Source organism: Camelus ferus, chromosome 7 (genome assembly GCF_009834535.1).
Source record: "Camelus ferus isolate YT-003-E chromosome 7, BCGSAC_Cfer_1.0, whole genome shotgun sequence".
In the NCBI taxonomy this organism is placed as follows: Eukaryota; Metazoa; Chordata; class Mammalia; order Artiodactyla; family Camelidae; genus Camelus; species Camelus ferus.
In genome coordinates, this window is record NC_045702.1 from 66587362 (window position 1) to 66614495 (window position 27134).

At 39.3% G+C, this 27134-nt stretch overlaps 1 protein-coding gene across 1 annotated transcript in view; it reads left to right on the plus strand.

The window, feature by feature from the left end:
- Positions 1 to 27134, plus strand: part of KIAA1324L (KIAA1324 like) — a 152336-nt gene that overhangs the window by 64576 nt on the left and 60626 nt on the right. Inside the window, 1 exon segment of the mRNA XM_006192217.3 lies at positions 17440 to 17560. Within this exon segment, the coding sequence (XP_006192279.2) occupies positions 17440 to 17560 (121 nt within the window).

The following is a 27134-nucleotide window of genomic DNA, read 5'->3' on the forward strand; positions in this document are numbered from 1 at the left end:
TTGTGTTAATTTCTGGTTTACAGCATAGTGATTCATTTATACATGTATATTCCTTTCTATAGTCTTTTTCATTATACGCCATTGCAAGGTATTAAATATAGTTCCCTGTGCTATACAGTAGGACCTTGTTGTTTATTTTCTATATAGTAATTAGTGTCTACAAATCTTAAACTCCCAATTTATCCCTCCCCACCCACTCCTGCCTTTCCGCTCCCTGGCCCAGTAGCCATAAGTTTGTTTCCTATGTCTGTGAGTCTGTTTCTGTTTTGGAAATAAGTTAATTTGTGTCCCCCCTACCTTTTTTTTTTTTTAGATTCCACATATAAGTGGTATCATATGGTATTTTTCTTTCTCTTTCTGGCTTACTTCACTTTGAATGATGGTCTTCAGGTCTATCCATGATGCTGCAAATGGCATTATTTTACTCATTTTATGGCTGAGTAGTATTTCATTGTGTGTATGTATGTATATGTGTATATATATGTATATGTATATATATATATATATACATATATATACACCACATCTTCTTTATCCAGTCATCTGTCGATGGACATTTAGGTTGTTTCCATGTCTTGGCTATTGTAAATAGTGCTGCTATGAACATTGGGGTGCGTGTATCTTTTCGAATAGGAGTTTTTTCCAGATACATGCCAGGAGTGGGATTAGCTGGATAAAACATTTATTTTAGAATGCACTGGAGTTTTATTAAATTTCTTGGAGGGTCGGAGACATCTCCTCTGTGTTAGATGTACATTATTTTTTCCAACCTACAATGGTATAAATATATTGATTTAAGGAAGAATGATACATAATTAATATCTCTGTCAAAGACTGAGTCTCTGCCTTCAGCTGACATATCTAGACTCTTCTAAACTACTTCTGTCAGCAGGAGATTGGGTGACATGTTTCTTTTCTAAGCCTGTACTTGCAATTCTGGTTTTTATTGGCTTGACCTCATGCAGCCTCTCTCTTGCCTTCCGTGATGTTGGTCTCTGCCTGATTTTCCTCTTGTATGATTCTGTCCAGTTGCTTGCATTCTCTCTGCATTCTGGCTTCAATCATCATCAAGACTCTTGTTTTGTTGACTTATGCCCAGGTTCAACTGGAATTAGGGATGCGCCAGTTTATATGCTTAATCAATTAGTTCTTAGAGTGTTCCATAATTAAGGCTGGGCTGTAGTCTCTTTCCTGTTGTTTCTATTTTTTTAAAAAATTGTATTCTTTAATGTCAATGATTTGGAACCTGTTTTACAAATATCCTTAAAAGCTTCTTTTTTTTTCCTACTAGGTTACATTTATGACTTTGTCATTGGTAATTAAACACCGTCTCTCTGGAGTTTTTTGGAAGTGTTTGGCAGATAACATCTCAGTGACAGTTCTTCAAGATGCAGGAAGGGGTTCTGTTCTAGCTTTTAAACTTCTGTGGTCTGTTCTTAGGGAAGGGGCCACTTCCCCTGATTGCATCACCTCTTAGTGGAGAGGTGGTTTTATGCACTTAACTTAACTTTTGGTTTCTGTGCCACATCATTGTGTACTTTTCTTGTTCAGACCTTGTAAGCAACAAGTAAAGATAAAATCCAGCTCCTGGGTTACAAACAGCTCGACTGAAGTGATGATCACATGAATGGATGGATAGTTGATCTATTGTTAAGTGTGCACAGGGCACTGACTGTGACAGTTACGTCATCCTGCATAGCTGGTGACAAGTTTCTTTTGATGTGGATTTCTGAAGTATTCAAATTCACATCTGAGGATTGAGGAGATGTGATACTACCTCCCTCACACTGTTGCCAGGAGAATCAATCAGAAAATACATGCGTAACATCTTTGTAAACTACAATGAACTAAAGTGGTTCCAGTCCTTATTTTCCAGGGCCTGGTGTAGTGCGAGGCCTGAAATAGAACAATTCAGTAAGAGTTTCTTGGCACGTAAACCTACGTATTACTCTATCTTGTGTATGAATAATCACTTTATATTTTACTGTGGTTTCAATTAGGTTGCTTATGCTCACAGTCCTACAAGATATGGAGAGAAGGTATTACAGTTTTATTACAGGTAGAAGAGAAAATTGAGGAAAGCCATCCTTGTCTATCTATATTTTCTAATTTTTCTACAGTAATTATTTATTACTTGCATACTTGGTAATATAAATACTATCTAAATTTTGAAAATAAATACCTAATGGGAGACAGTTATAATAGCTGCTTTAAATTCTTGATTTGATAGTTCTAACATCTGTGCATTTGGGTTTGTCATATGTTGACTGTCTTTCTGTTGAGTATTGGTCAGATTTTCTTGGTTCTCTATCAAGTAATTTTGGATTGCATTCTGAATATTTGAAATAGTATGTTGTGAGACACTGGGTCCTTTTAAAGCCCTGTATAGAAATTTTGGTTTGTTTTTTTCTTTATTTTAGCAAGCAGCTGACCTGGTTAGGTTCAGATCACAGATTACCCTCTGTGTGTAGTGGTCCAGTATTAATTCAGTTTTCAAAGCTTTTTGCAGGGAGGGGAGGGTAGTGGGTGGGTTGCAGGAGGAGTTGTACAACCCTTGCTTGATTTGGAGTTGTGGTTTATACTGTAGTTGAGTTCTCTGTGGCTTTGCTGTGATGCTTTGATTACATTCCATGCACATCTAGCTTGAGACTGATTCTGGGGATTGTATTGGTTCATGTACAGAACCAGGAGGTCCCCTTCTTCATCACTCTGGGGTATTTTCTAAGGGACTCCTTTTGATATTTCATCTGGCTAGAAAGATGGATTGCTGCATAGTCTTAGCCTTCATGCTTTCCTGCAATTCCACTTGACTGGGGTGAAGTGGCAAGAGACAGAAGGGAGAAAGAGGATAACAAGGATTTTCACCCAAACTCTGCACAGCAGGAGTTCCTTAGTCCAGTTCCTTTATCCAGAGAGACAGGCTTTGTCTTGGGGTATTAGGTACCTGTGTCACTGTGGTGGCATCAGTATAGTTCTACAAGAGGTGTTGGCCTTGGGACAGGGTTGAAAGGGAAAAAAAAGAAGCACATGTCCCTACCTTCACCCCTTATCCAGCTAACAGGGATCCCTTTTCTTGATCTTCTGGCCAGAAAGATGGTATTTTCTTGAGGGTTTTGCAATCCACATGCACCAGACAGTTCCCTGATTGGGCCCACCATTAGCTCAAAGCCAGGAGTTAAAGGAAGAAAAGAAACCAGTAGACTCACTACCATTGTCCTAACTGCTACTCAGGTTTCAATGTTCTTCCTCAAACCATGTGCTATTAATTTGTTTTGCACAGTCTTGCTTTTTGCCTTTTGAGCAAATTGGGAAAGAGAAGCTGTAGTAGGCATGCTCCATCTTGGCTGGCGCCCGTGAACAGTTTATTAAAACTGGCTAGGAACACGTCCATATTAGATCCTAGCCAGGGGTTGGAGTCCTGTGATTGGCTACCCAGTCAGAGCCTGGAATCTTCAAACAGTTCATCAAAGGGTCCTGAGGGCAGGAGGCAAGCTACTATCCAGAAGAAATGGGAAAAGGATGCTAGCCAGACAGGCACCTACCCTTTCTGATTAAAAAGAAAATCTTTTAATAGATATATTAAATTTATTTTCTATGAGTGTGGTTAGACGTTAGGATTATACTATTAAAAAAATTCTGTTAATTTGAGAAATTCTTATGTGGTCAGATGAGTGCAAAAGAACTTACATAACCAGCTTATTTTTATTTAGCTTACAAAATTTACAAGCAAAAACATGATTTGAATGTCAAAATTTTCAGAGCCTCTTATCACCTATGCTGTTTTTGTAGGCTCTTTACAAGTAAAGCTCAATTTCATGTGGCAGCACTGACAAGAGTTAGCTTTTGAATTTAAATTGTATTTCATAAGTCTTTTCTCTCTGAACTCTGCCAGTGGCTTAGCTGGATTCAGAGGTGGAGTTTCCTGAGCCAAACTGGGACATCAGCTAAGTGTGCTATCAAAGTTCCTTTGCCTTCTTGTTCTCTTTTCTCCCAGTGGACTAGCCCCACTTTTCCTTATCCACTTTTTATCCACTTAGAATCCTTGTATCTGCCCTCTCATACATTACTTCAGCTCTGGGTCTTCTCTTCCGCATTACTTTCGACAGAGCTTCTGACCTATGTCTTGTGACTTTTACCCGTTAAGTCTTGCTAGTGATTGACACCCATCAGAGAAACTAATCTAGGTAGAGCAACTAATGAATGCTAATGGAATAATCCTTCAGTGGTCATCTTCGAATCTATGCATATCTCATGCGCTAATCACCTCTGCAGTTCTCTGCTACCCCCTGAACTATCAAAGGGTGCTACATGTCCCATCGGGTACCTATTTTAAAGGCAGGGGAAACAGGAGTATTTTTCATGTCTTAGCAAAGCAACTACCTGAACTTGAGGGAGGTAGCACATTTTTAACTGTAGAAAAAGTCAAAAACACAGAACCATAAAAGGAAAAATAAAAATCACTGTGTTTCACACTTAGTTCACTGCTGTCAATCTTCTGGTATATATACCTATAGTTGTTGTTCCATATACTGATTACATCCCACACCCATAAGTTCAAACATACTTTTTTTTATGGCCTTTATATTATACTTAAATATGTGATAATTTTGTCATTAAATATGTCAATGGCATTATCATTTTAGAATGGACTATATAAAATCCCATCATGAGTGCACAATAATTAATTAACCAGTCCTTCATTGCTGCACATTTAGAGTGTTTTCACTATTTTAAGTAATTTTATGATGCAAACCCTTTATGGTTTCCTTGGGTCATGTGCCTAGAAGTGGAAGTGGAATTGATAAGTTATGATTATGTTTAATAAATTTCTGAAGCTTTGGATGCAGTTTTTCTTGATGCTTATTAAATGGTAAGTAGTTGCTCAAATTTTGCTGAAGCAAAGGTGCCTTTTCAGTTTCAGCTTGATTAATATAGAAAAATTTGTAGTTCATATTTCATACAGATAAGCTCACAACCATATGTAATTAGACAAAACAAGTGAATTCCCAAGGATTTGTTTTTTCCCCCTTTGGAATATTGGACTATTACATACCATTCTACAGTTTTATTTTAGAAGAGGTCAAAAAAAAAAATAAAAGGAGGGGGTTGGGGAATAGAAAAGAAAAAAAAAAAAAAAGAAAAAAATTACCTCCACCCAAGAACCCTTCAAGAAGTAGACTGATTTTCCTTCCCTCCCTGGAAATTCTTTCTTATGAAGTGGTAGACATCTTTCTTGCTGCTCTTTTCTTTAGATCTTGTTATATAAGAGAGATGGATACCACCTTCAGACCAGGCAAGCAGGGCCCTTACTTTGGTCTCTGCTGTAGATGGCACCCCTCTGGTCTCCTGCTGACTGTTCCTCCTCCTGCCTTGTAATTATGTGCTGAAGAGATGTGCCCACCTGTATGTCGTGTTCCCCTCCTGCACCCTTTTATACTGTACTGTGGCTAATGTGACTTCAGAGTTACATACTTAAAAGGCTCAAGTCTGCTTCTAGGGCCTTCATGGGCTCTTCCCAGGTCCTTCCTCCTGAGTGTAGACTGTGTTATTGTGGGAGGGGCACTGACTGAGCCTGGATGCGCCGAATGGGGTCGCCACTTATATGTGAGGAGGTTGTTGACGGTGTGGAGTGAGTATAGAAGATGAACAGGCCCCTCGATTTCTATTCTTGCCTTTGGTCCTGCAAATGTTAGCTTTGGGCCTTAAGGAGAACCTGCTACACAGTGTTTTGTGATGATAGAGCTTTCCTTCTGCTATTACAGGTTATGGACACAGAGAGCCTTACAGGCTGAGAAAGAGCCATGTTTAGGGCCCAGAGGCAAGGAAGGGGATAGCATGTTTAATCCCACTGTTTCAATGTTTCATACGGAAGAAGGTAGAGAAATGAAACTTGGAGAAGCGGTCCAAGAATGAATCCAGAAAAGCCTTTTATGCTCTGCTAAGATTATGGACTTTGTCCTCAGGTGAATTTGAAGTCATTGTGGGGTTTTGAGCAGGGATGACATAATTAGAACTGGCTGCAGAGTGTCGTGGATGTCGACAAGAGCAGAAGCAAGAGGCCAGTTAGGTTGTGGGTGTTCATCCAGGCAGCAGAAGGTGGTGACAGAAATAGGGCTGTGGCCATGAGGATGGAGATGACACCATGTAGGGCTATGCTTGACCAGTTGAAGTAGGATAATGTTACAAAAACTATTTTGAAAACCTTACGGGGGTTGGCCAATGTTGTTAGTGTTATTATTAATGACAATAATAATGATCATATGTTGGATAAAGGTTTCATTCCAGCAAATCTCAATTCTAGGGTAAGCAGATGTGAAATGATAGGGTGAAGTTGTGAGGTATAGCATCCAGCCACGGGGCACCTTTGGGGGAGCAGGAGGGGGCTGCTAGTTTGGGGGAGTGGTTCAGGTAGAAAGGGCAGCAGTGTGGGAGTTAGCTAGGCTTGGGCTTCAGTGTTGCTGGGGAAGGGTCCCTGGGGTGGGCCTCATCATTCAGTATAAAGCAGTTCACATAGTCACCTGTTTGCATTCAGATGCCTTTCCTCCCGTTTGCTGCACTTGATGTCCCTGAATCTGTAACCTCTCTAGTGCAACTATTCCTGAGGAAATGATTCTTTTCCCTCTTGTCATGATGTGGAAGGGAATTGGAGGGATCTACATTCTCAGACAGATTTTGAACCAGTCTTTCTGTGTGTAGATTTTGTTTGCTTGCTGAGATACTCGGGGCCTTCAGCTCTGTGTCCCTCTGGGGCTCACACCAGCTTTCTCCTTGTTATCATCTGCTTGTGCAGCCCTTAGTGTTGTGGCCTTGATAAGTCAACTATAGCTCACCTCTCATGCTTTCCATCTTCCCAAAAAATCGACACCTGCCTCTGTTGTCCTTTTCACTTCTAGTCTCTTAAAGTCATTTATAATAGTTTTATTCCTCTGCTTCCTTAAATTCTATTTTTTTTTTGCAAATTTGTGGGAAGTAGGGATAAACATGTATTTAATTCAGCAAGTTTAAGTGTAATTAGATAATAAAACAATTGATGTGTTTAAAGACTTTTTTATACAAGGGCATACATTTTCCTCAGCATATTCTAAGAGAGTTTTTTTTAAACTAATATTTCTAATATTGGTATTAGAGATTGACTAGCTTCAGACTTCTCAAGAAATTGGAGTTTCATTCATTTCTTCATGGGGAGACTTGTTTTAGAATGTTCTTTTTTTTTTTTTTTGCAACCTGTCCTGATGGTGCATGAGTGCGAGAGGTGGTTGGTTTCCCTTTATCTAGAACAGTGAAAACATGAGAAATGACCTATAATATTAGGAGCAGAGCTTAGGAGGAACCTGGGATCCAGGAGGCAGAGTTGCTTAGGGTCTTACATTTAGCACTGGTAGGGGGGAGATAGGAATCTAGCCTGTTGTACCCTTTATAAACTTGGCCTGAGAGCCAGAGAAGAAAATGGTCTAAGCTGGGTCTTTCCAGGAAACCCAGTGCACTTCTATTCATACTAACATGTAAACCCCTCAAGAGCAGACACTGGGCTACTTCATTCCCCGTGGCATCCCCAGCATCCACACAGGGGTCTGGGGCTGCTCAGTGAGTATATACCAAATTACAGAATGTGTTGAGTACCTGTGAAGCCTGGTTTACAAAGAGAAACATGGAACTCAGGTCTGAAACATGAATGTTTTCAAAATAATTTCTACAAAGCAATTGTGTCTGCAGATGCAGATAAGAGGATATGTCATAAATAGATAAGATACATATTGCTTTACTTAGCCTCAGGTTCCCATGGTAACTAGCTTCATGTTCCTTTTATAAAAGCAAAATCTGAATATAAATATTTCTGCACCATGCTATATGCTCATGTGCTTGATAATGTAGGCTAAGAAAGTTTTTATTATGTCACATGTGAGTCCGCACTAAGTATCTTTCTGCTTTTGACCTTCACACATGGTAGGATGAGTATGCTTGCTCACCCACTGGAACTGGACTTGAAATATTTGTACCAAGAAGTACAGTCTCATGCTCTCCACCTTTTTCCTTCCCCATCTCACTTTCTTTCCAACAAGGGTGCCCTGCACTTTGCTGAGTACTGAAATTTGAGGGCCTTTCTCCCAGAGGAGTTGCAGTCTCATCAAATACAAGATTATGCTGTTGCTAACATTTCACATAAAAATACTCAAAGAGAAGGTGCCTTATATGAAGAAAATGAATGACAGTTGCTTTTTTTGGTCCCTTCCTTCTGTGTGTGTGTGTTCTGTTAGGTATCAACACTTTTTCTTCTTCTGCCACTATTGCTTTTGATTCTAGAAACTCAAATTTGTGGTCCTCTGCTGGGTCTTTAAAATGAACTGTGGTCAACTCTAAATTGACTACAGAGGATATAGGCAGGGAGCATCTGGGAGCTGATTTTCTCATTGGCAAGTCACTGACATGAACACATCTCAGCATAGTGAAGATCAGGAAGCTTTGTTGGTTCGTTTGTTCTTTCATTAGTTCACTCACTCACTCACTCACTCATCTGTCCATCCTTCTTAACTACTGTGTTTCACTGCATGTCTTTAGGTACAGCATCTTCAGGCTTGAGCTCACTGTTTATCGCACTCTGTCAGACTAGCTAGTTAGGGAGAAACTGGTGAACACTGGAGTAGTTACAAACGCTGCCTCTCTTTCAGGGCTTTCTCCTCTTCAAAGCCTTTTCAAGTAGTTTGAGATCACAGAAATTTCTTCTGTCTCTGAAATCATGATATAATGAGGTCACATCATGAATATTCTACCCTGTTTTTCTGCAAAACATGGCCCCTAAAATGCAAGCCATTTGAGTGCTAAGAGATGGGTATCTGATAGAGGGCAGAAAGAAGAAGTGGCTGTGATGAGTTTATTGAGAAGTGGTACACATTTTACTTTACGGGAGAGTTAGGGAGCTTCTACTGGTAATTTTCGCCAGATAGCATTTTTACTTGCACATTGACTTGTGATGCCACTGTCCCACTTCGGAGCCCTTAATCTTTATGCTTTCTTGTAAAATTATATGAATGTGTGTGTCCTGTCCACTTCAACGAAATCATAAGCTTATTGAGTACAAGGACTATGTGCTGTATTGATTTTAAATCTCCCCCATAGCATTTAGGCCATAGTACTTATTTAATAATTGCCATGTAATAAAGAGGAATACACATTAATGTAAATATATAAAAATGACACTGATTTGAGCATAAAGCACTATAAATGATATATATTAATATTAATATATAAAATGTATGTTGTTAATGTAATGTTAAGACATATACATATATACATATTATTTTTATATGTGAGATTTGTTTGAAACATTGTCTAGCCTGGTCAAAGGAGCTGGGTAAAGATTGGTCAAGGAGAGGGTCTTTTGTAGTGGGTAATGTGGACATCTAATATTTATTTGGGTGTGTCCTGACAGTTTGTGTTTAGATGTAAGATAACACAGTTTGAATTTTTGTTATTTGAGAGTTTGTGCCTATACCTTGATTTGTGGGACAATGTGTGTGGTGAGGGAAGGTGTACCATGGTTTGTATTGAGGGATAATCTTCCCTAGGTGTTTGCTGATAAGGAGTAATTCCATGTTCTCTCTTTTTAAAAAAATTTGATTGCACTATAGTTGATTTACAGTGTATTAGTTTCAGGTATACAGCAAAGTGATTCAGTTATACATATATATTCTTTTTCATCACAGGTTATTACACAATATTGAATGTACTTTCAAAGTCCTAATTTTTCCCTGTCCCCAACCCCTTTCCTTTTTGGTAACCAAAATCTGTTTTCTATGTCGGTAAGTCTATTTCCGGTTTGTAAATAAGTTCATTTGTATCATTTTTCCGTGCTCTGGTTCTCCCTGGGATGTTCCCTGGTTCCCACATATTTTCAATGTAAGGTTTTGTTATTTGGGGCAGTGTTTCATGATTTGCAGACCTGTCTAAATAACTGCCATCTCTTGAGTAGGGTAGGGCCAAGCACTTCCTCCAGTTTATAGTTTGGAGAGTGTGGCTTGTGAGTGGATACTCTGTTGTTTAGAGTGTGTTCTGATTCATATCATTATGTTTGGTGATAAACTGTTGGGAGCCCTGTAGTGTAGGAAAAATTGTTGGAAATTTTCCCTTCTGTCAGGAGAAATTATGAAACGTGTTGAAATAGGCAGCAAAGAGACGGTGTCCTGTTTACTGCACCTTTCTGAATGATGAGTTTCTGTAGGGCCCTGCATCTTTGTCTTTGAACTATTTTACAACACTGTAAGATGAAGGAAACTGATAGTAATACAAATGATTCTTGTCCATAGAAATGAGAATGGATTTTATCCTTTGAAATGCCATTGGTTATTACCCTTGGGATATTTCCCAGTTCTACTTCTCTTAGTTAATTCATTTCACATTCCCGATGGCTTGTTTATGTGTGTTCTTTAAACTCTGCTTTGAACTGATGGCTCTGGCTTACTTCCTGATTGCTTGCTAGTTAATGACTTAAATAAAATCTTTGACATGTATTAATTCTATATTTGTATTAGAAGAATTCTTACCTTGTCTTTTACATTGCTCTCTAACACCCAGAAAATTCCTATTTCCAAGGGACCAGTTTAGCTTAATGTTTACTTGGGTCTGTGGCCAGAGTTATGCGGTGTTATCTGTAAATCCAAACTTGTATTCACTGTAGTTCTCTTTATTCAATACCTTTAATATCAGTCAGAATATATTGTTTCTTTAGTGACTTCACTGCATCACAGTATTTCTTAATCTCTGCTATGCATTTAAGGGTTGACTTCAGAAATAAAATTTTTTTAAAATTGTTACCAGCTCAGATAAAATAGCCTATTAAGTAAATTTTTGAAAAACCTCATCTGGCATGGGCTACAATCTAAATTCCTGACCCCAAGTGCTGCCTTTGGTATGAAGTAGATTTGCATTTCAGTATTTTTACATTATAAATAAACACATTATAGCTTCCTGCTGGAGTCCTAAGAATTTTGTAACTTAATAGCTGTGGCCTTTTGGATTTCAAGGGTATGCAAGAGGAGGCAGGCAGAGTAAAGAATCATAGGAAACTTAATTGGCATATGACATGCACCATTGCAGCCAGAAAACACAGTATACCTTTTCTGTGTTCTTACTGCTGTTCTCTTCTCATAAGTGGCAACCTGAATAACATAGAGGCAGTGGAGAGAGATTTCTTGAGCCTACCTATTTTACTCAGAGGCCTTCCTTATTGGAAATTCATGCCAGACTTCTCAGCATCTTTATTTTGCAAGGATGATAACAAATTGCCTGAATTTTACATATTAGGGGCCAGGATCTTCTCAGTGGGATATGGAAATAGGAAAGACTTCCTAATACAAATAACTGGGAATGAGAGGAACAAGAAAACCATTATGCAGCTACATGGCTGGTCTAGGCTATTCTGCAAAAGGAGATTGTGATAACTGAATCCTACCCCCACCCTCCCTGCCAAAAAAACCCCCATGATACCCATGTCCTAATCCCTGGAACCTGTGAATGTTACCTTAGATGACCAAAAAAAAAAAAAAAAAAAAAAAAAAAAGAAGGCTTTGAAGATATGAATAAGAACCTTGAGATAAGGGATTATCTGGGTGGGCCCTAAATACAGTCACAAAGGGGACGAGACAGAATGGCCACCATTAAAAAGTCCACAGAGGATAAATGCTAGAGAGGATGTGGGGAGAGGGAACCCTCCTACACTGCTGGTGGGAATGTAGTTTCGTGCAGCCATTATGGAAAACAGTACGGAGATTCCTACCTTATGATCCAGCAATGCTGGACACTACTGCTAGGCATATATCCAGAGGATACTCTAATTTGAAAAGATACATGCACACCAATGTTCATAGCAGCACTATATGCAATAGCCAAGACATGGAAGCAATCTAAATGACCATTGACAGATGATTGGATAAAAAAGTATACGCATGCACGCACGCACGCGCGCGCACACACACACACACACACACACACACACACACACAGGAATACTACTCAGGCATGAAAAAGGAAAAGAGTAATGCCATTTGCAGCAACATGGATGGACCAGAACATTGTCATACTCAGTGAAGTAAGCCAGAAAGAAAGCAAAATACTATGTGATATAACTAATATATGGAATCTTAAGAAGGACACAATTTAACTTATTTACAAAACAGAGACAGACTCCACAGACGTAGAAAACAAACTTATGGTTACCTGGGAGAAAGGGAGGTGTGGGTGAGGAAGTTCGGAATTTGCAGATACTAACTACTACATATAAAATAGACAAACAACAGAGTCCTACTGTATAAAACAGGAAACTATATTCAATACCTTGTAATAGCCTATATAACTGAATCACACTAGAAATTAACACAACATTATAAATTGACTATACTTCAATTGAAAAAAAAGAGAGGGGAGGAGAAAGAAGGTAGTGTGTCCAAAGAGGCAGAGGTTGGAGTGATATGTCCACAAGTCAGTGAAACTAGTAGCCACCAGAAGCTGGAAGAGGCAAGGAATGGTTTTTCCCCAGGGTCTCCAGAGGGAGTGTGGCCTCAGTGATGCTGCCTTTGGATTTCTCGTCTCTAGAATTGTGAGACAATAAATTTCTGTTGTTTTGAGTTGCTAAACTTTTGTTATTTGTTATAGCAGCCATTGAAAAACTAATACAGATTTTACTGCCTGAAAGAGGGGAGCTGCTATAGCAAATAACTAAAAATGTGGAAGTGGCTTTGGAACTGGGTAATAAACAGAAGCTGGAAGAATTTAAAGCCCATGATAAAAAAAAGGCCTAGATTAAGGGATAGACTGGGAGTTCAAAATTTGTAGATACTGACAGGCATATGTAGTATAGATAAACAAGATTATACGGTGTAGCATAGGGAAATATATACAAGATCTTGTGGTAGCTCACAGCGAAAAAGAATGCAACAATGAATATATGTATGTTCATGTATAACTGAAAAATTGTGCTCTACACTGGAGTTTGACACAATATTGTAAAATGACTATAACTCAATTAAAAAAAAGTTTAAAAAGAAAAAAATAAAAGAAAAGGCCTAGATTGCCTAGAACAGACTGTTGGTAGAAATATGGATGTTAAAGATTCTTCCAATGAGGACCCAGGAAAAAGTGAAGAGCACAGTAGAAAAAGCCTATAATAACTTAGAGAATATTAAATTGTCCTAAGCTGAATGTTGGTAGAAATTTTCAGTTTGCTCCTGGTTAGGGCTGAGAAGAAAATGAATACGCTGTTGGAAATGAGAGGAAAGGCAATTTTTGTTAGGTAGTAGCAGAAAGCTCAGTAGAATTTTGTCCTCTGGTTGTGTGGAAGGTAGCACTTGGAAGTGATGAACTTGGATATGACAGACAAGGTTTCTGAGCAACATGTTGTAGGTATAGCTAGTTCCTTCTTGCTGCTTTTAGTAAAATGTTAGGGAAAAGAGGGGAAACGAGGGGAGAATCGTTAAACAAAAAGGAGCCCAGACTTGATTATTTGGGAAAGTCTCAGCCTAAGCAGATGGCAAAAAATGCTAATATTAGGAGATACACCATTAGGAAAGTATGCTTTGTAGAGAAGGCAAAGAGTGTGGCCGGAAAACCTTTTGCTCGTGCCAAAGAAATTGAGTATGTGACTATGGACCTCAACCATCTCAGCAGAAGCCAGAAACAGAGATGAGACTATCCACGAAAGCCCTGAGGAGGATCTTCCATCCAATGACATGAATCCTGTGACATGCACGGGTTTTGATAATATCAGTGGAAATCATGCCAGCAGCAAGACAGTGACAAAGATGGAGGAAATGGAGGAAGGTCATTGGATTCTCAAAACTTTACAGGCAAGAAGCAGCCCAGTAAAACTGTTCAGCTACAAACATGGTCTACTTTAAAAAGAATAAAATAAAATAAAAGAATGACTTTGAGGATGGAGCCTTGGGTCCAGAGGTTGGAGCCAAGAACTACAGAGGATTATTCCCAGGCCTTCAAACCTAATGGAATTTGCTGGATTTTGAAATTGCTTGAGGCTGTTGACTTCTTCCCTCCTCCCTAACTTCCACTTTATCCTGTTTTGAATGAGAATGAACTGTTGTTAATGTCAAAAACTATCATACTTTGGAAGCAGGTAACACTGGTCCACAGATGGAGAGGAATTTTGCCCCACCATAGGTCATAACCAGAGTCTCCCTGATTTGGACAATTAGATTTGGGACCTTTGAGCTGATGGCATGTGGATGAGGTTTTCGACTTTGAGCTGATGCTGTAACAGGTTGAGACTTCAGGGGATGTTGGTATATGGTGAATGTACTTTGCATGTGGGAAGGATAAGAATCTTCGAGGCCAGAGGTTGGCTGAGTAATTCATTCCCCTGCAAAAAAGATATCCACATCTTCATCTCTGGAACCTACAAATTCTTATCTTTTACAGAAAAAAAGACTGAAGATGTGAATAAGTTAAGAATCTTGAGAGGGGAAAATTATTTTTCACGATCTACGTGGGTCCTAAATGCGATCACAAGTGTCCTTATAAGAATGAGATGGAGGGAGATACAACAGAAGAGGAGAGGGCAGCGTGACCACAGAGGCAGAAACTGAGTGGTGCAGCCACTAAACCAATGAACAGCAGCAGCCACCAGCAACTTGAATAGTCAAGGCAAGGATTCTCCCATGGAGCCTCCGGAGGGAGCAGACTGACCAATGCCTTAATTTGGCCCAGTGATACAGATTTTGGACTTTCTGTTTCCAGAACTGTGAAAGGATAAATTTCTGTGATCTGAAGTGGCTAAGGGTGTCGTAATTCATGGCAGCATCCATAGAAAACTAATAAAGAAATTTGTGCTTCTCTGTGGGCTCCTGGGTTCTGTTCCAGTGTGAGACATCCTAAGATTACTCTTAGACTTCTGTAACCGTCAGGCTTTTGTATTCAAAACTTTGCCCACTCCTATTTTAAAACAGTAACCTTCTATTTTAAGCACAATGGTGTTATAGAAACTGAAAACACTGGTAAATAAACAGAAGGCTTGACTTCTGCTCTCAGCTATGCCATTTACTAGCTGGATGTCGCTGAGTAAATCACCCAGTTTAAACAGTGAGAATAGTTTTAACTGTCTTCCTTAATCCACATAATTATTACGAGTATTTAATGATATAAATACATGTGAAAACTACTGGGTAATGTAAACGTAAGATTCTATGATTCTCACTTATTAATAACATTCCCTTAACCTATAGCAAAGTTATCATGAGCGATTTTGTACGTAAATAGCGGAACACATGAAACATCTGTCCCCCTTGAACTCGATGCTGGAAGTGGAATTTTGTGGTCAGATTTTTGAACACTTGAAAGCTTTTGATACATGTGACATATTTTTCTCCCGAAAGCCTGTACCACTGTATTCTCTCATTGGAAGCACATGAGTACTCATTTTACTGTCCTGTTACCTTAGAGAGTTTTAAAAAAATTTTAAGTGTCATGGCAGCTTGATGGAGATCATTATTTGTGTTTTTTGGGCAAGGTTCACCTTTTTCCACAGACCCCTTGGGCATTCGTATCATTCTTTAATGAATTGCTTGTGTTCTGTGACCATATTTCCAAATAGTTATTTGTCCTTTTTCTTCCTGATTTTCAGAGACCCAATATTCTTAAATTAATTAACCTCTGTTGTGTGTTTCTTTACCAGTTCATCGTTTTGTTGTTTACCTTTTACTTTTGTTTATGATGCATTTTGCTGTTAGTGACTTCATTGTGTTTTCCTCTGTCCCTCTTTTCCTTCCTTTACTTCTTCCTTTCCTCCCTCCTTCTTCCCATCTTTCCCTCTGGAAAGCCTTTCCCATTTGATGGCTTTTATTGTTTGTTTTTTTTTTAATAGGTATGTCAGTTTGCCCTTTATTGGCAGTAAAACGTACTTGAAATCCAGACTCTTGTCAAATAACTTAATCTCAAATTGTCTGTTACCAAACTTTGTAAAAAAAAATTTGAGTGGAAAAAATGCTATTCAGAGATGATGGCCCGAAGGATATACTAAATTTTATTTCTGGAGGAGAGTCTGATGCGGCATACAGACCTTTGGTGATTACACCTTCCAGCCTGGTAATTACACCTTCTCTAACTCTCATTCCTTCCTCATTTTATCTTCTGTATCTGCGGAAATTGAAGCAAGGGAAACACACTCAGGCAGTTTGTGCCTTACTGTGTCACTGCCAGTCCCTTCCTTTGTATTGTCCTCTGTACCCTCATTGTCCTTAATAAGGATGGTAATTCTACCACTCAGCAAGGCTAAACCAATGTAGCTTAACTGCCTAACATTTTACATGCACTATCTCAATTAATTTCCACAAGAACCATACAAGATAGAAAATATTATTATTCTAATTTTACCAGTGAAGAAATGGATGCTTTGAGAAGTGGCTTACCTAATATATCACATAGATTGTACGTGGAGGAACGGGATGTGAATTCAGACTCAGACCTGTCTGATTCCAGAATCCACCTGTTAACTGGTGTTCTTTCCAGGTGTGTACACACACACAGACACACACACACACCATATACACACACACAGAAACCCCCACCTCCCACACCCGGTTTCCTTAATGGTGATATGGTGGTATTCCCATTCACTTCTGTCATTGGTAGAACAAGGGGGGCAGAGTAGATGAAGCAGACTAGCAACTTCTAAGATGGTGAATCTGAACATGTTTGGGAGTAGATTTAGAACTTCTCTCACTCTTGAAATGCTCCAGTGACATTTTGTCCTCGTTCCTCTCAGCCCAGGCATCTCAGCTGTGTAATGTGCTCTGACCAAGGGCGGTCACTGTGAAGATGTCAAAGCAACCAGAGGCCAGAGACAAGTGGGTTGGTCTTAATTTGGCAGTTGTAATAAATGGTCCATTTTATAGTCTGTAATTGAGGGGAGCCTGCTGTGAAAGGAGTGTATTGAGCCTGGTAGCCTTTTAGTTTGTGTTTGGATGATTGGTTATTATACCTTTTGTTAAATTTTACACAGAGGGAGAAATTAGGTCATTGAGAATGGTTCTTTTCTTTTTTTTTTTTGGAAAGACTTGAGACAGTGATAGCTTTCAATTTCCTAGGGTTATTTTGCTCTTAGATTCATATCTATCAATTATTTAGAGCTTCAAAAAGCCTGCAAAAAAATAGAGTGGTGTGCTATAGCCTTTTGGAGTGAGTGAGACTGAAGGTCAATGGTCACACGGTGAGACACTGGCTGTCTTGACCCTCGTCACATCCTTGGCACCAATTCAGTGCCTGGCAGGATCCGTTCTTGCTCACAAAACTTCTCAGTGTGGATTGAGTTGGGGGAGAATGAGAATCAACCAGAGAGTACATGGAACCAGGCTGACAGGCAAGTTGGGGGATAACTGAGAAAGCACAGTTGTCCCATTAAAACCGGCTCTAACAAAGACTTGTTTTTGTGATTCTTTGCAGAAAGATTACCACTTTGAATACACAGAATGCGACAGCAGTGGCTCCAGGTGGAGAGTTGCCATTCCGAATTCTGCCGTGGACTGCTCTGGCCTGCCTGACCCAGTGAGAGGCAAAGAATGCAGTATGTTCTGACTTTCTGACCGTTCCTTTTCCATATGAAACCACAGCCCTTCACGTGAGCCCCGGAAGTGAATTGTAATGAATAGGAGAGACCTTTGCGAAAAGGAGTGTTGATGTTGAGCAGAGCAAAAGCATCCTTTCTCGACACTCAGTGTCCTTGTGTCCAAAGTCTGTAACGAGACCTAGCCACTCCTAAAGGATTTTTTTTTTTTAAAACCTCTGGTTTAGTGTCTTACTTGAAACTCAAAGGAGCAGAATTTCTCTTTAATAGATTTCTTTTTTTTCTTTACATTTAAAAAAACTTTTCAAAAGTTGTTTGGTATACTTAACATTTGTCATGCATAATAGTGTTAAACACATGACCTAAAATGTACCATCTTAATCATTTTTAAGTGTACAGATCGGTGGCATTAGGTACAGTCATAGTCTTGTGCTGTCCTCACCAACACGCACCCACAGGATGCTTTCATCTGGTAATGGATTTCTTTTTTTTTTTTAAGACATAGAAATATTGTAATTTGCCTTCTTAGTGTAACGTGCAGAGAGATTCGAGAATTGATGATTGTCTTTTAGCCATAAAGCAGATTTCAGTGCAGCATTATGAATTAACAGAGAAATAGGTCATGAAATTTATTTTCGTTTATAAACTCTACTTTTTAAAATACTTAAATTTGGTGAGTCCCAAGTCCCTGCCATGAAGGAGTCATGGGGTGTCCTGGAATTCAAAGCTGAAAGGAAGACCGAGAAATAGTATTTTGGTTTTCCTGCAGTCTTCCAAATATTCCTAAAAGCTGAGTTCTTCTGTTCCCAAATGAAAGAGCAGATAAGCAAACTAAACAGATAGTTAATTCCTTCTTGTTCATAGAGAAACTGTATTTCCGTTACAGGCTGGAGGAATTTTATAGGCAGTGGGCTGACTGACAAAAGAGAGATGGGAAGACAGCAAGTCTTAGAAGGAAAATTAAGGAAGAAAGCCATTATTTCTTGGTAAATGGTATGAAATGAATACAGAGAGAACCTGAGGACCCAGGTAGCTTGGGAAGGACTTCGTTCAGTCTAGCATGAATCTTAAGAGGGTAGTGGCGTCAGTGTAGAAGAAAGTGATCTAAGGCTGGGGTGTGTGCCACCGCCTGTGCAGAGAGGACCAGCACTCAGTGAGACAGGGTTGCAGTTAAAAGGAAAACAGCCTGGATATTGCCTATGGAATTAGCTCATTGAAAACTGCTTCTGTCGCTTCTTAGAAAATCTGTATATCATTTATCTATACTTCCCCTTTACTTGTGGGTTAATTCTTTGGTTCCCTTGTAGACAATCCTATTGAGGTAGACTACATAACCATCTTGAATACTACTCTGGATCTAAGTGGTGTGCTGCTGTTGGCTAGCGCTGGCTTTTGAGAACTGGTTGTTCATTTGAAATGGGCCACAGTGGAGTATTTACATTGTGGGAATCGGCAAATACTACAAATCAGTGCCTCTTGAGAGCTGGTTGTTCAATACTTACCAGCACAGCACTGACTAGATTTATTGGCCAAGGGTTCAAAAATCTGTTTCAGGATTGATGCCTGAATAGGAATTATGTCTTTGAATGTTGCCAGGGATATTTTCTCCTCATTATATACTATAATCTTCCATAGATAATGTTAGGAATTTGACACATGGGCTAGAACTTCTCTAACAAACTAGTTCTAGTAATCAAGTCATTATTTTAAAAATGAAACCCTAGAAATGATGACACTTACATGATGGCTGGGATATTTTTTATCTTGGTAGTTTGAAATCTGAAATCTGAATTTGTATTTCTGTATGCTATACTTATAACTGCTCTGGAAGTTATTAGTCTTGCCTCCAATATATGACTTTTTTCTTTGTGTGGTAAAGGCAAGTTATTTTAAAACTCACAAGAAACTTAATAAAGCTAAGTAACTTAGAAGCTTGGTGAATTCATAACATTAAACATGGTGCTTACCACATTACTAGTTATTAACGTACTGCTGAAGGCAGTTATGGTGTTAACTGAATATTTCTTCAATGTCTTAAATTTTCTACTGTTAATAATAGCTAATAATCATGTACTGATTATATGTTCAACATCGTGCTTAGAGTTTTCCATCATTTTCCATTGTATCCTCACAACAACCCCTTCCGATAGCCACTTGCAATGTTTCCAGTTTACTGATGAGACAACTCAGAGTTAAAGTGGTAGGTTACTGCAGGTCAGGTCATATGGCCAGGACGTGGTACATCTGGGGTTCAGATACAGATCTGTCTGTATCTGACTCTTACCTACTGAATTAGATTGCCGGTTGAAGATGACAGCCTGGAGAAGTTTCCAGGGCCTCATGGGGCAGGGGGCAAGGGACATGAAGCTCTGTTGCTGGCCATCTTCAAGGGAAGATATTAGAAACTTGTGCTTCAAGGATAAAAAGATGAAAGAGGATGAAAGTGTTGGGGTTGGGGAATGACATGCTACTAGCAGGTGTACCTGAGTGATGCCCAAACCTGGGATGGTGGGTGATGCCCACAGATGTTGGACACAGCGGTTACGCCATGATGATATGGCCCGGAAGTTGGGCCATATAAGGGAAAATCAAGAAGTGGAACGTGGCAGCTTCAAGTAAGTGAAAACATTTAGGGCAGTGGTTGTGGGCGACATAATTTCCCCAGATCCTAATGTCTCTCAGTGAAGCAAACTCCAGAATTTGGCCTCAGTTGGAATTCCTATAGATTCTTCAAAATGTAATTGGGTAGATCCTTCCCTCTTTCTCAAAAAGAAGCAGTAGAGGATGCCTTTCCTTAGAAAGGGATTACAGGAATGTTCACATAATACAGTTATACATGTTTTTGTAAAATTGATGGGCAAGCTATATTATATCTTTATTTAAAACAATCATGTAAAATATGGCTGTAAGTCTCCTCAGAGTAAAGTTACAGAGAAGCCAGGTATCAGTTTTTGTTGTGCTGAATCCCTGGGCTATAGGTGAACTTGAAACTTGTAGCACTTAGGAAATAGGATGGGGAGACCCCTGGTAACTGACTGACACAGGTCTCCATTGTCCTTCTGTCCCCTCTGCTGTAGAGACCTCTCTCTCTTAGGCAGTGCTGCACTGGGCAGGCCACTGAGATGGCTTCAAATCTCTCCTCTCTGTGGGCTCCAGGCTTAGCTCCAGGGAACTTTGTGCTTCTTCTAAGCCCTGGTGCTGAGTCCCTTGTCCTTGGGCATTATCCATTGTTTGAAGTGTTGGCATCACTCAGGCACAGCTTGCAAGTAGCACATTATTCCTGAACCTGGCACTCACTGTCTTCTCCCTGATGAGGGGATGTAACCCCTGTCCCAACCCCATCTCTTCTCCACTGCTAGGTCACTTCCCTCTTGTGCAAGAGTTTCTTAAATCTTCCTTTGACCCTCTGGGAATCCTCTAGACTTTCTTAGATTATTAAAAGCAGTAGTCACTTTGGAATGGTGGCCTCGGTAGGCTACGTTCTCTTTCTCTCTCTTTGCTCTCACCCAACCACATTAGAGAAAAGGGACTTTTTATTTCAAACCAAACCTTAGAAATAAAAGCCTGGCTCCTAGGAGTGAGGAGAGAATTCCTTTATCAAGAACTATTTTCAGACAAATCTAGAGCACAGAGGGGAAAATAAACATAATATATAAGTATCTCTTCTGTTGGGAAGTGTGTATCTGCTATTGTTTGCTCCTTCATGTATTTCTCAGCCCATGACTTCAAGTACAACCTTAACACATTATTTTCTAATTTGGGATGACTATTTAAGGCATCTGTAATTCCATTTGGTATGTTAGCACCAAGTCATAGTATTCTGGGCATTGTTTAATGCTGTACTTCAGTATTTATATAAACTAATATATGGTTCTTGGATTAAAAATTTTGTATTCAGATTAGAAAAAAAAACTTGGATATAATTTTTTTTCCTTTATTCATTGTGTCACTCAGATCTGTTGTTAAGACCTACATTTCATGGCTTTAAGGAGTAAGCAGAGGTGGCAGTTGGAGTCAACAGTTTTTGATTCCAATTTGGAGTTGAAAGAAGAGGAAGGATTCTCAAGAATTGGTTTTAGATTCCTGGGTGGGATATTTACAAATCCATTTTGGGGGATCACAGCTCTATTAAATGTAGACTTTCCCCAGGATTCCATACATAGTCTGTTTCAGTTGTATGGAGTTGTTACTTGTATGGCAGCCAGTCCATTTGGGCAAATTGAGTATGTTAGTATTGAACGGTGATTGCATATCATGCTGTAAGTTTGTTCTATGGAACTCTCATCCTAGAAATATTTCATATAAATAAAGCATGTCGGGGTTTTCTGTGGTGAAATACCAGTACTTTTTAGAAAACGGTGAATAATGTCTCCCCTTCACCAAGGGATACAGTGTACATTTTTGTAATAAAGTCTCTGAGATACATAATTCATATTTATAGAACATTTACTGTGTGTTAGCTGCATTCTCTTTTACCCAGAGTTTCCCAAGATTATTTGATTATAGGACTCTTATCCAATGTGTAGTTGGACCCTTTTGGCTAATTTCTGCAGATACTGTTTTTGGGGAAGCACAGATTTAAACACACATGCCTGGCTAATTTAGTATATTTTTATATGTTGTGACTTATGCTGTGATTTAACTAATTTCATATAACTTCTTTGCTCTCTAAGGTTCAGTTGTAGCATTACTGCTTTGATACCCAGTCACAGACACCCCACAGTTTATGGTCAGATGTGGTACACACCTGGGATTAAACCCCAGATTTGCAACGGACTTGTATTTCTTGGGCAAAATACTCAGTCCACAGCTATTTATTGAGCTTTAATTCATTCACTAAACATTTGTTGAGTATTTTCTGTATTGTTGACAAAAAGGGTCCAAAAATAAATGAGCAAAAGAATCCTGTTTACTAGGACTTTTGATTCTAATAAGGGAGCAGATGGATAAATTATTTGTAGTCTAGGGACAGCGTGCAAGATAGGTTTAAATACGTGGGGTGATCTTACCAAGGAGGGAGGGGTACCTTCTGCTCAGAGGGAGTCAAGAGGACCTCACAGTGAAGCAGGTGTAAGTGTGAAGTTCAGACTGAGCAACCTTGGGAAGTTATCTGACCCCTGGCAAGTTCATGTGAAAAACTGCATCCTGACAATTGTGTCCTGGCAAAGAGCTGAGATGGGGATTAAATGACTTACTTAATGGGTCCTATGTGTTAATTTTCTGAGGGTCTCTGAGGTGAACCCTGAAGGAAGCTGTTAATTAACTCGATGGAGCAGCATGGCATTTGAGGCACAGGAAACGTGGGCAGAGGTGCAGCTTAGGGGCCACTCTGGGTTTTCTTGGGGCCTCGGGAAGACCTGGTGTGGCTGGTGCTCTGGGAGGATGTGAGCAGAGACAGATTCTGGTAAATCTCGTAGGCACCTCTGTGCTATACTAAGGACATAGACTTGGGGACAGTCATTCACAGGTGCTTAAATGAAGTGGTAACTATCATCTATAGAGCCTGGAATCATAATTGTACAATAATGTAACTTTGTGATAATAATAGTGAAAAGTTATAATAGCCAGTCTTTACTCACTGCATTTCAGGCACAGTTGTAAATGCTATACAGGTATTCACTCAAATCCAGTCACCCCAACAAGCTGGTGAAGTAGGTATTCAGATTTCCTCACACAGGTAGGTCACAGGCAGAACTGGGTGTGAAACCAGGCAGTCTGGCCCCTGGGTGCATGTCCTCAGCCCCTGTGGTGTCCCCTTTGGACAGCACTGCAGTGTTTGCCAAACAAGCGTGAGACCCCTTCTTGAGGCATCGTGCTCCCCTAACATTTACCTCTGGACGGAAGTGAGCTGCAAATTAAAATCCCCTGTAGGTAAATGGGTTTTTTTTTAAATGGCATCTAAAGGCTCAGATAATATTGCTTGGTGGGTCATTTTCATTGATTAATGATCTGCTTGTAGATTTTATTCTTCATTGTGTCTATTTTTCAGAAAAATGAGAGACTAACATTCAGAATTTAGGGCACATTTATAGTCATATCCTCCAATACAATAAGTTGCTTAGTGTTTGGTTTTTTTTTTTTCCCTTTCCTGTGCCTAGAAAATTGTTGGTGCTAGATACATACAGTATATATCCATTATTCAATGTGTATGAGAAAAATACTGGTACTTTTTCAACTATAGAAATTCTTAATTTAGAATAGAGTCCTGTGTCATTTTTCCCAAGAGAAGAAGTGCTGTCATCCTCTGCTGGGTCCTAAGACAGCTCCAAACACTGGGATATTTGCTGATTGGTTAGCTTTGGTGTCATCAGATGAGAGACTGCCTTCAGTGTTTCACTTCGGTAGGTGAAACACAGAGATCTAGTCAGATTGGTAAAAATTTGTGAAATTTCTACATATGAAAGGACAGAAATGCTTTGTCCTCAATAGGCTTAGTTTGGAATGTTGATGCATCAGATTCCAGGTGGAAAAGCGTTGAGGTTAAATCTGCTTAGAAGCACACAAGTGGTAGGTGAGAGGCAGGAACGGATGAGATTGTTAAGATAGATAGCAGATCAAAAACAGGCTTTACATCAGTTGCAGCGTTTGATGGGAGCTTTGGTTGAGGGAGCTTCTTTGAAAAAAGTGTTTTAGAAGGAGATGAGAGAACTCAGCCCTCAAAACTGCAGAATCAAGGGCAGAAAGACTGTTAGGAAGTACAGGGTTACCAACAGTTTCTAAGGAAGAGGAAAAGTTGAGGGTGATAATCAAAGTGTTAGGGCCTAATTGGAAGTTGAGAATACTGATTTCACAGCTGCATTGCTCTGCCCCCTTTGGTGACCTCATCAGATACTCTCAACATTTTCCTTCCCTGGCCTTCGCTGCTCTATTTTTTCCCATAAACCTTGTGCCATCCTGTGCTTGATGAACTGGAATTTATCTCCTTCCCCATCAAACACTGAAGTCAGGAAGCCACATAAAATACATTTTTTTTTTTAAAGATGAAAACTACCTTAGTTAGCTTTCACTTATGAGAACATGGGAAATTTTAATCTAGGCTCTGCTGATTTAGTAGGGATTGTATCTGTGTTGTCACACAGGTCAGTTTTCCTGCCAGTTGGTGATTTTTTTTTCTTTTTTTTTTTGTCAGGGGGCTGGTGTTCTGTCTGGTAAGTCTTCTTTCTCTAAGAAGTGCAGTGACCGTCGCGCCCTCCTGCCTGGTAGGGTTCTGTGAAGACCCATTCATTGGAGAGAATGTTAGAGGTGCAAATTAGTTTTCAGAGATGTAGAGGCAATCCTTCCACGGAATACTGTTTTCAGAGAACAGTGAATTAGAGGACATTAGCCGGAACTGGTTTGTTATTAATGTACTCTTTTGTATGTCTGCCGTTTCCCTTTCATTTTTGTAAAAGAGAAGGGTGAAAATTATTTTTCTCCCTTTCTGTCAAAGAATTTCACAAATGTGAACTTAAAAACACATCTCTGTGATCTCTATCTTCATCCCCAAGTCTTAATGGAATGTAAAAGATGGCTCTTGGTAGGATCAGGCTTTAAGAGTTCGATTCTGAACATACTAAGTGAAGTAAATCAGAGGGAAAAACATAAATACAATATGATATCACTTATATGTGAAATCCAAAATAGGATACAAATGAACTTATTTATGAAACAGAATCAGACTCACAGACATAGAAAACAAACTTACGGTTACCAGGGGGAAAGGGTGGGGGTGGAGGGATAAATTAGAAGTTTGGGATTTTCAGATACAAGCTATTATGTATAAAATAGACAAACAACAAGGTCCTATAGCACAAGAACTATATTTAATATCTTGTAATAACCTATAATGAAAAAGAATATATATATGTATAACTGAATCACCATGCTATACATCAGACACTAACACGATATTGTAAATCAACTATACTTCAGTTAAGGAAAAAAAGAGAATTCAGTTCTGATAGTTTTATCATGCCACTTCGGAGCTTAACACAGCAGCTCATTTGTTACTCCACATGGCTGAACAGCTGTGCTAGAACTAGAATTCATGTCTTTTGACTTCTTGGGCAGAGGTTGTGTTTTGTTTGTTTTTTTGTTTGTTTTAATGCTATTCTTCTTTACTTCAGATAAGAGCAGTGGCTTTTTCTCAGTTTAGCCATAATAAAAATCTTTTGGCTTCATGGTACTACAGGGAGTGTATTTATTAGACAGAGAGTCATAGGAGTCGTGAGAGGCCCTTAAATAATGAGTCTGCCCGTAGTGACTTCAGGAAAGTTGGACTGAGTTGCTCCAGGGCAGTCACAGATGAGGAAACTTGGCATCCATGTTGGGAGGGTTTGTACTGGATGATCTCAAGAGTCCCTTTTGGTCCTTGTGATAGTGTTAGTTGTGATTCCATGTCATAATTTATTCCTATTATGAACACATCATGCCTCAGATCACATCATCTGTGAGTTGTAGTGGAGTACTAATATATCTTCAGTGCTCATGAATATTTCCTCCTTGCAGGAGCACTGCAGTGTCTCCACTGTTAGCATTTGCGCAGTGTGACCTTCCATGACTCTCCTCCAGCCTTACTTGAACGTGACAGACAGATGAGGTGCTCACAACCAGCCTGCACTGCTGCCTTGTGGATTTCGACAAGAGAAGCACACTTATGATAAATAAAATCTCAGTTAAAGAGAACAAGGATTCCCTTCAGCCAAGGGGGGAAAATGCCTTAATGTGAATAACAACATTAGCAAGAAATGGCCTTTTTTAAATGTACCATTTTGGAGTCTTCCTGTCTCACTTTGAGTTTTGTAAAATGAGCAAAATCATGTTTTCTTCACCAAGAATTTCACAAATAAGAACTTAAAAGAGAGAGTGTCCAAGAGTGTCCAAGCATTCTCCTTGTCACTGGCACTGAGGGAGAAAGAGCCAGTATTTGCTGGATTTGGTCTGATGTTCAGTTTCTCTCAGCTGCCATTTCTTACTTTATTTTTGTTTTCTGTGAGAAGAATTAGAATTATAAGCCTGGCAGGCAGTTGAAGTTTTAATTATCTGATAATGATTATTGTTTGGCTAAAAGTTACCATTTTTGAGGCCCACAAACTATACATTATTTTCCCTGTTGGTACGCCCCTTAATGGCCGTGAATAATAACAGTTGTAAGAGTGACCTTCGTGTGTAGACAGTAATGACAGTGCCTACAGCTCTCACCTTGTTTTACTTACCTTATGTAAATGAAGTGAAACAGTTGAAGAAAAATAGACATATTGGCTCATTTTAATTCTGGAATTGATTTAATTAGTCATTTCCCCATAAATGTATAATTATTTTTTTGTTTAGCTATTAACTTAGGTTAACAGATCAGCTAGAGTTTACAGTTAATTTAGCTTAGTGAAATGTAAATTCAGTCTATTTTGAGGAAGCTAAGTCTGGACTAGACTAGACTACATGCTCCATGAGTCTAGGGACTGTTTTCATTTTATTCACCAAAGTACCCTCAGTGCCTACTAACTACTAGGTACTCAAGAAATATCTGTTGAGTGAATTAATACAGTGTGAATCCTACATACTTACCTGTAATGAGAGTGCATAGGCTCACTGTATC